The sequence below is a fragment of the Neophocaena asiaeorientalis genome, unplaced genomic scaffold (genome assembly GCF_003031525.2).
Source record: "Neophocaena asiaeorientalis asiaeorientalis breed wild unplaced genomic scaffold, Neophocaena_asiaeorientalis_V1.1 scaffold30, whole genome shotgun sequence".
NCBI lineage: Eukaryota > Metazoa > Chordata > Mammalia > Artiodactyla > Phocoenidae > Neophocaena > Neophocaena asiaeorientalis.
The window spans coordinates 6,213,261-6,222,732 of NW_020174923.1; the positions used below are offsets into that span (position 1 = coordinate 6,213,261).

Genomic DNA, 9,472 nt, shown 5'->3' on the forward strand with positions numbered 1-9,472 from the left:
CAGGGCCTGAGCCTGGGCCACCCCCCTCGGTCCCCTGGAGAGGTGGCAGATGAGCCAGATGGACCCACTCACAGCCCCTGCCCCTCTCCTCCCCGGGGGTTCAGACCCTGACACACTGTGCTAGCATCCCCAGCGCCGCTGCTCCCCGGCCGCCAAACCCCCAGCCCCACCCCTACCCTCCCTGCACTGCTTAGGCCGCCTGGGGGCTCTGAGTGGGACATGAGTCTGGTGAGCCTGGATGGGAAGTCTGGCTCTGGGTGTTTATTTAAGGCGGCTCCTGTTTTGGTAAGTTCCCCTGTTGTCTGACCGTGGGTCTCTCCTGGACGTCCCCACCTTCGTCCCCTTCCTCCTGAGCAGCGGTCACCGCCCGAGTCAGGGCACCACGTCAGTTAACACCCTGGCTTGGGCACCTTCTGCTGTCAGTCATCTCAGCAAACTGTGACCGTGGCAGGTGTCTGGACCTCTCTGAGCCTCACTTTCCTCCTCTGCAAGTATTAAATGAGATGTCCCTTGAAACATTAGTACAGAGAGGGTCCCATAGCACGTGATAGGACCCAGTGACGCAAATCATTACGCAGACTGGCCTTGAGGTTCAGAAACGTGTCCAAGTACCATAACCCATGGAGAACACAGACGGAAGATCTGTGTCTACAGTCACTGATCAGGAAGGACTGAAAGACTCATGCAGAGGGGGGCTTCAGCTCATGCCCCAAACGTCCAAGTGAACAGTACCGTCCTGTGGTACTGTGTGTGTGTGTGTGTGTGTGTGTGTGTGTGTGTGTGTGTGTACACAAAGATTAAATGGAACTGGGAACAGGCAGTGCATCCTGGAAAGCTCCGTGGCGGGGACGAGCTGTGCAGGGGATCTGAAAGGCAAGGAGGTCTAGGAGTGAAAAGCAGGTCGCCTGGTGACCAGGACATCCTGAGCAGTCAGTTCCCAGAACTTCCTTGAGGAAGCAGAGCTCCCAGTCACTCTCAGGGGTCTTGGGGAGCCATGGAAGCCCCCTGATGGCTGTCCTTCCATCCCTCCCTGCCAGTGGACTTGACCCTGAGTCCTCGCTCTGGCTACCTGGGCTCCATCCACCAGGCTCTTGGGGAGGTCGTGCCCAGTCTGTCTGCAGGGGCAGGTGAGGCGAGCCCCAGGTGGAGGAGGGCGCCCCGGCCCCGCTGGGCCCCCAGCCCCATCCAAGGAAGCAGCCCAGACCTCTCAGCCTGAGTCTGCTGACCTCTGCCCGGAGAGAAGGAGTGGAGATGGAGCAGATCCCTGCTTCGAAGGGCTACTGAAGGGACCCGATCAGTTAGTGGGTGTAAAGCATGTGGCCAGCGCCCGGCACTTCCTAAGTTGCCACAAGCCCTGCTTGGCAAGGAGGAAGCCCCAGCTGGCCAGGTGCCCATTGGACAGAGTTGGGGACAACAGAAAGGGCCCCTGGCACTGCCCCCAGCAGTGACTCCCAGAACAAGCCACTTCAGTTTCCTCCTTCAGTTGCCACCGTCAGCATGCAGCCGACCCCCCAAGAGGTGGGAGAGCAGACACCGAGGAGGTGCTGTCCCTGAGAGGCCTGGAGGCTCCAGAGAGCTGCGCCAAGCTTTACTGCTGCTCCTGCCTGCGGATGTGCAGGAGCCTCCTGTGTGCTCCCTGCGCCGTCTTTCCTTGCCCCGCATCCATAGCCCAGCCGCATCCATAGCCCAGCCGCATCCATAGCCCAGCCGTTCTCTTGGGACGCGCATGAGGAAGTAGAGGAGACACTCTTAATTTTTTACACGGAGGCACGGATTTCCGTGTGTTGACGTTAGGTGGTTCCGCTCCTAGACTCCCCAGAGAGTCCCAAGTGTGTGTCCTTAGGCCCGGGTGGGGGCTAGACCCAGAACTACAGGGCTCCCCCAAAACTCGGGGGGCAGTCCTCAGGAGGAAAGGCCATGCGGGGAGGCCCACCGTCAGGATTTGAGGGGAGCCGAGCTTGGGAAGAGGAAGCCCCCTTCACTCAGTCTGAGCCCTGAGTCACGGTCAGCTGGACAGTCACGCTGCGCCCTGCCCCCTGCCCCCAGGGGGGGAGGGGCTGCACCCTATCCAGTCACTGCTTCTCCCTCCGGCTCCTCTCGCCCTGGCCTCGCCCCTCGGCTGGCTCACTCTCTGTCTCCTGGGGTCTCGGGGCGAGGGGCGCTCGGGCTGTTGCCCACTCCCCCGACCCAGTGCAGGAGCCCCTCGCGGTGCAGCTGCAGCCTCGGCGTTCCCAGAATGCCAGTCGGTCAGTGCTGCCCCCAGCTTGGGTCGGGACAAACCAGAACTGATGGAAGTCACTGCCACGAGGGAGAGGCCCGAGCCCTGACGCGGGGGCGGAGAGGCGTGGCCGCAGGAGCTGCCCTGGAGCGTTCCCTTCTCGGCACTGCCCGAGCAGGAGGCCGTGTGAGCAGAGCTCCTGGCTTCCTCTGGACGGGAGGTCCTCCCTGTAACGCCCTCCCCGCACCCAGACACACGGGGACCCGCAGTGTTAATTAGCAGCCGGAAAATAATAGCCCGGTGACACCAAGGTGGCCGTGGGAGGTGGCTCTTCAGGCTCCTCTTCCCTCCCCCCTCCAACTCCTCCTTCCCTAACCCTAACCTCTGCCCCTGCCCTCGTGCTCCCAGCGCCCGAGGAAAGTTCTGGAGGGGAACTGCTAACAAAAGGGCCTCCGCATTTGGGTTTCCCAGACGGGGCCTCACCGGGGCTGGGCTGCACCAAGGGTAATCGAATGAGGCCAAATGCCCAGCTTGGGGAGCCCGCCCCAGCCCCACCCCCCGGCCTCGGAATCCCAGGGCCCTGCACACGAGATGGGGTTTGCAGGTCAGGAGGCCGGAGTGGGCTGTGAGGCGTGAAACAGGGGAGCCAGGGCAGGGGCTCGGGGTTGGGGACGGGCTGTGGTTTGGAGAGACTGAAACGGCACCAACCCAAGTCGAGATTACTCCTTGGAGGTCCTTCCTTGGTGGATGGGGACCCATGATAGAATCAGTGGGTTTTCCTGTTTGGGGGGAGGTTGAGGGGAGATTGAGGGTGAGGCTGTCCAGGGTAGCTGGGAGGAAATACGGCTGTTAACCAGTCTCTAACCTATACAAAAGATTTATCCAGGTTTTTGTTACTTTCTTTTTAATTAGGATTAACTTACAGGGAAGTGCACACATCCCTAAGTGTACAGCTCAGTACGTGTGTGTGTGTGTGTGTAAGTTTGGGGGGAGGTTGAGGGGAGATTGAGGGTGAGGCTGTCCAGGGTAGCTGGGAGGAAATACGGCTGTTAACCAGTCTCTAACCTATACAAAAGATTTATCCAGGTTTTTGTTACTTTCTTTTTAATTAGGATTAACTTACAGGGAAGTGCACACATCCCTAAGTGTACAGCTCAGTACGTGTGTGTGTGTGTGTGTATGTGTGTGTGTGTGTGTGTGTGTGTGTGTGTGAGAGACACCATCCCAGTCAAAGTGTATTCCTGACCCCCCAGGAGGCTCCATCCCACTTGATTCCCTCCCAAAGGTAGTTACTATTCAGACCGCTGTCGCTACAGATGAGTTTCTCTGACTTTGCATCTTACGTCAGTTAAACCGCACAGTCTCTGCTGTGTCATCTGGCTTGTTTCCTCCACCATTACATCTGTGAGATGCTCCCACACCACTGGCTGTCGCCGCAGTTGACTTTTCATAACTGCGTCATATTCCATCTTGTGGCTCCAATCCCTGTTATCTATCCGATCTCTTGTTGGTGGACGTTTCACTTGTTTCTGGCGTTTGGCTATTACCGCAGTGTTAGGCTGCTGTGAACATTCTTGCCGGTATCTTGTGGGGGACGTGAGCCCTCCTTTCTGCCAGGTGAATATGCAGGAGTGGGGTTGCTGGCTCTTGGGGTACATGCACACTGCACAGTGGTTTGCAACTTGTGAAGGGGGTCCTGGGCTTTAGCAGAGGGGCCTCAGGCCTGCGAGGGGGTGGCCAGGACAAAGCTTGGCATTTACGTCCACCCCTCAGTCAGAGGCTCTCTGTATATCAGCGCTCTGCTAAGTGAGTCTGAAGAAAAGGTTAAGCTACTATAAACAGTTTGAGAAAGTCTGTTGACACTAATCAGGGTTTCCCCAACTTCAATGAGATGCAGGTCTCTCGGGATATCTCCTTGGTGCAGTTCTGATTCACTGGGTCCAGGGTGGGGCTTGAGAAGGTGCGTTCCGCATTTCAGAAGATGTCAATGCCCCAGGGTTGGTGAACTTCGCTTTGAATAGCAAGGCTCTAAACCCCCATCCCAGCCTTCTTCCCCTTGGCCTGGGGCTGCAGGGCCTCCAGTGAGGGGCATGGGCTGGGGGCCGGCTAGTGGCAGCTTCTTCCACGTCTCACCAGGCCAGCCTCCTGGCACAGTCCATGGGACAGGCCCAGTGGCCCTGGCCCGGGAGCCCCAGCGCCTGCCACCCAGGAGGACTTCCGCAGGGGTGTGCGGTCAGGAATGGGGTTTGCAGGTCAGGAGGCCGGAGTGGGCTGTGAGGCGTGAAACAGGGGAGCCAGGGCAGGGGCTCGGGGGTGGGGACGGGCTGTGGTTTGGAGAGACTGAAACGGCACCAACCCAAGTCGAGATTACTCCTTGGAGGTCCTTCCTTGGTGGATGGGGACCCATGATAGAATCAGTGGGTTTTCCTGTTTGGGGGGAGGTTGAGGGGAGATTGAGGGTGAGGCTGTCCAGGGTAGCTGGGAGGAAATACGGCTGTTAACCAGTCTCTAACCTATACAAAAGATTTATCCAGGTTTTTGTTACTTTCTTTTTAATTAGGATTAACTTACAGGGAAGTGCACACATCCCTAAGTGTACAGCTCAGTACGTGTGTGTGTGTGTGTGTGTGTGTGTGTGTGTGAGAGACACCATCCCAGTCAAAGTGTATTCCTGACCCCCCAGGAGGCTCCATCCCACTTGATTCCCTCCCAAAGGTAGTTACTATTCAGACCGCTGTCGCTACAGATGAGTTTCTCTGACTTTGCATCTTACGTCAGTTAAACCGCACAGTCTCTGCTGTGTCATCTGGCTTGTTTCCTCCACCATTACATCTGTGAGATGCTCCCACACCACTGGCTGTCGCCGCAGTTGACTTTTCATAACTGCGTCATATTCCATCTTGTGGCTCCAATCCCTGTTATCTATCCGATCTCTTGTTGGTGGACGTTTCACTTGTTTCTGGCGTTTGGCTATTACCGCAGTGTTAGGCTGCTGTGAACATTCTTGCCGGTATCTTGTGGGGGACGTGAGCCCTCCTTTCTGCCAGGTGAATATGCAGGAGTGGGGTTGCTGGCTCTTGGGGTACATGCACACTGCACAGTGGTTTGCAACTTGTGAAGGGGGTCCTGGGCTTTAGCAGAGGGGCCTCAGGCCTGCGAGGGGGTGGCCAGGACAAAGCTTGGCATTTACGTCCACCCCTCAGTCAGAGGCTCTCTGTATATCAGCGCTCTGCTAAGTGAGTCTGAAGAAAAGGTTAAGCTACTATAAACAGTTTGAGAAAGTCTGTTGACACTAATCAGGGTTTCCCCAACTTCAATGAGATGCAGGTCTCTCGGGATATCTCCTTGGTGCAGTTCTGATTCACTGGGTCCAGGGTGGGGCTTGAGAAGGTGCGTTCCGCATTTCAGAAGATGTCAATGCCCCAGGGTTGGTGAACTTCGCTTTGAATAGCAAGGCTCTAAACCCCCATCCCAGCCTTCTTCCCCTTGGCCTGGGGCTGCAGGGCCTCCAGTGAGGGGCATGGGCTGGGGGCCGGCTAGTGGCAGCTTCTTCCACGTCTCACCAGGCCAGCCTCCTGGCACAGTCCATGGGACAGGCCCAGTGGCCCTGGCCCGGGAGCCCCAGCGCCTGCCACCCAGGAGGACTTCCGCAGGGGTGTGCGGTCAGGTCCACCGGGCCTTCCCAGCTACCTGGAGGAGGACGGCTTACCACCCATGCTGCTGAGTCGGGGGTCGGGGAGCAAGTTCCTGGCAGTACCTATTTATCCCAGGTGGAGGCAAAAGCCACACTTCGTCACATCCACCCTGAGCCATCTCTCCTGTCCTCTTCTGGGCTGTCCCCACTGCTTTGGCCATTTGTCCGTGAGGCTCGGAAACCCGTCGGTCCAGGTGACCAGCTGAGCAGGTCAGCCCAGGGGTCCGCAGGCCGGCCCAAGCCCTCATGGGCCCGAGCGGCTGCGTGGGCTCCCCTGTGAGGCTCTGCCCACCCCCGTCCAAGACGACCCCGGGCCTCGGGACTGCAGACCCCAGCCTCTGTGTTCAGGGTTGTCTCCTGGTGTGCGCACGCTCCTGCCTGAGTCTTGTCTCCCCCTTAGCCCAGAAGGGCCCCAGTGTCCCCCCGACCCTGCTCATCACCCTGCCCCGACAGCCCAGACTGGAGCGCTGGGGGTTCTGGGCTGGGAACGACCCGGGGCACGTGGGCAGCAGGGCGAGGCTGTCAGCTCAGGAGCCTGACTTAGAGCCAGGTCCAGCCCTGGCTGGCGGCCACCAGTCCTGGTGCCATCTGGCGTCCATCTGGCTGAATCAAGAGATTGGAAGGCAAGGAGTGGGGGGGCTCTGGGCCTCCTGACGGAGAGCGGCTCCTTCTGTAGGACCCTGATTGCTCGGCGGGCCTGAGACGGCATTTCCTCCCCCCTTCGGAATTCTGGGCTTTGCGGCCACAATTGGCATCTAGGGGGCGCCGTCCCTTTCAAGATGTGATGAGAGGGACCCCCCAGGTGCATCTCCTGAGGTCTCCCCCCTCCCCCAGTGCAGAGTTGGCCTCTGGTTGAGGATGTACCCCCATACCTGGAACAAGGCTCCGTGGGGCACATCCGCCAGGGCATCCCTTCCCCGCCCTGCGACAGGCCCCACTCAGCTTCTGAGACACCCCGCCCAGCCCCGTGTCCTCCGGGAGGCCTTGGATGCTCTGATCCCACGGACGTCCGTCTCCTTGTCTCCCTCAGTCACATAGAGCACTGCCCACAGACCTCACTGACCGGGGATGATTCCTGCCTTGTCTCTTGAGCAGCTCAGAGCATCCATCAGACAATGCCTGGTCCGCACCTGCATCCAGGTGTGTAAGCCCCGGACCTGGGGGCCAGGCTTGAGCCGTCCCTCCTTCCACCACTTGTCTCGTGTCCTCCCCCACCCACACCTGAGCTCCTCTGCCCCCCCACTCCCCACCCAGCCCGAGGGCAGGGCGCTTACCGACACCCCTGCCACCCATGGGACCAAGTGCTGACCCCAGGCCTCTCCCTCCTCAGTCGCTGCTGTTCCTGGGGCTGGTGGCCGCCGTCGGGCTGGGCCTGAACCTCGTCTTCCTCGCGGCTTACCTGGTGTGTGTGTGCTGCTCCCTGCAGAGCAGTGCGGTGCAGACCAAGCATCGCCACCCCTGCTGCATCACCTGGACGGCCGTGGCGGCTGGGCTCGTCTGCTGGTGAGTGTCCCTCTGCGCCGGGCCCGGCATGCGCGCTCGGGCGGGGGGTGGCGGGGGTCTCCATGTGAGGCTGCAAGGCGGACACAGCGGAAGAAAAGTGGGCCTGACCATCTGGGTCTTGCCAGTGGTCAGCCTGATGACAAGGACACCCCTTCCTCGCCCTCCACTTCCTGCACCACCCCACCCCGCTGCCAGCAAACCCCAAGTGGCTCCTCAGCTGTCTGGTCACGTTCTCCTGCCTGAGCTCCGGGTACCTGGATGGGAGGGCCTGTCTCCAGGGTGAAAGCTGTACCTTTTCTCGCCAAACAGTGGGAATCAGATGTCCTGGATGGCGAGGGGAGGCTCCCGAGCATCCCTAGCCCCTGCCCTGGGGTGGGCCTCTCCAGCCTGGCAGCGAGCTCCCTGAGCAGTTGACCGGCGACATCACTGCTCTCTGCGTCCTGTCCCCTCCCAGCGGCCCCCCGGGGTCTGCGATCAAAGTCTGACTCCGGTCCAGATCAATGCCATCTTCTCACAAGATCAATAGCTCTTAGCGCCATCAGCTGGGTCTTCTTTGCTTCGGATGGTGAAGTGAGGCTTTCTAACTGTGTGTCAGAGCCACGCTGCCCAGGCAGCGTACCCACACACGCAGGCCTTGCGTTCACCAGTTGTATTTTTCTTGTCTTTGTATCTACAGAGGTTTTTCCAAAAGCCTCAGTTCCTCCTGAAATGCTCCGGGGGGTGGTCCTGCCCAAGGGGTGGAATGCCTCATGGCTAATTGTCCATTGTATCCAAGAACCCACAGCACTGTCTCGGCAGCAGGACAAGAGGCAGATGGGGCTCATCCCTAGCGGCTCACCTCATCCCCAGGGCTTTCCTCTCCATTAGATCACGTTCAAGGTCCCGTCCTGCCTGCAGTGTCAGGGCATCTAAGCCAAAAGATAGGCAAGAACTCAAAGCAGCTTTGCAGGGGTGACAAAGCACCAAACACGTGGAAGGGAACCAGGACTGGGTGAGACACGCGGCCGGGGCTTAAATCATAAACTTAAAGGAGAGAGGTTGAGCCATGGTCGCAAGTTCAAAGACAAATACGACTCCCAGCAGAAAGGAGCCTCCTGCAAAGTACCTGGTATTAAACAGCCCCCTCCTGAGAGTAAGGTGTGCAGGGCGGGCAGGGAGAGACAGGATGGAGACGGCCCAAGAAACCAGCAGTGCTTGCTGCACAGGCAGCCCTCTCTCCTATGAACTCAGATTTTTCTGAAAAAAATACTGCAAGTAACAGAAGAATACTTTGGAACAGTAAGAATGACTTGGGAGGGTCAATTCCAATAAGTAATCATTACCTGCCGCTTAAGGAAAACTCAAAACGGGAGTGTATGTGGCACAGCTCCTCCTTCAGAGTTCTCCAGCTTACCTGGGCCGGGCACGAGGGAGCCGGCAATCAGAAAAACAACCCCCAGTTCTGCCTTCTTGTAGCTCTCGGTCTGTTGGGAGAGACAGAGGATCCTATGCTTGTTTGATCTGAGTACTTAGGAATTAAAGGGTAACTTTGGAGACAAGGCATAGGCGTGAAGTTGGATGGCCCACTCGAGTCGGGTGTTAACTGGGTGACAAGGGCACCAAGACCAACAGGATGAGAAGGCGTGAACTGGGCAAAGGTGGGGGCAAGCTGGGAGGAGATACTTCCATGCAGAGGGAATTGGAGTGTGTGCAAAGGCCCTGTGGTGGGGGGGAGAGGGGAGCAAAGCTTTTTTTTTTTTAATTTATGTTATCGAAGTATAGTTGTTTTCAATGTTGTATTAATTTCTGCCATACAGCAAAGTGATTCGGTTATTCTTTTTCCTATTCTTTTCCATTATGGTTTATCCCAGGGTATTGAATAGAGTTCCCTGTGCTACACAGTTGGACCTTGTGGTTTACCCATTCTGTATATAATACTTTGCATCTGCTAACCCCAAGCCCCCAATCCATCCCTCCCCCACCCCGCCTCCCCTTTGGCAACCACAAGTCTGTTCTTTGTGAGTCTATTTCTGTTTCGTAGATAAGTTCATTTGTGTCATATTTTAGATTAGTTCACA

The 9,472-nt window shown here is 57.9% G+C and overlaps 1 protein-coding gene across 1 annotated transcript in view; it reads left to right on the plus strand.

The window, feature by feature from the left end:
- Positions 1 to 9,472, plus strand: part of TTYH2 (tweety family member 2) — a 42,132-nt gene that overhangs the window by 2,333 nt on the left and 30,327 nt on the right. Inside the window, exon 3 of the mRNA XM_024760597.1 lies at positions 7,243 to 7,415. Within this exon, the coding sequence (XP_024616365.1) occupies positions 7,243 to 7,415 (173 nt within the window). The remainder of the gene's footprint in view (positions 1 to 7,242; positions 7,416 to 9,472) is intronic.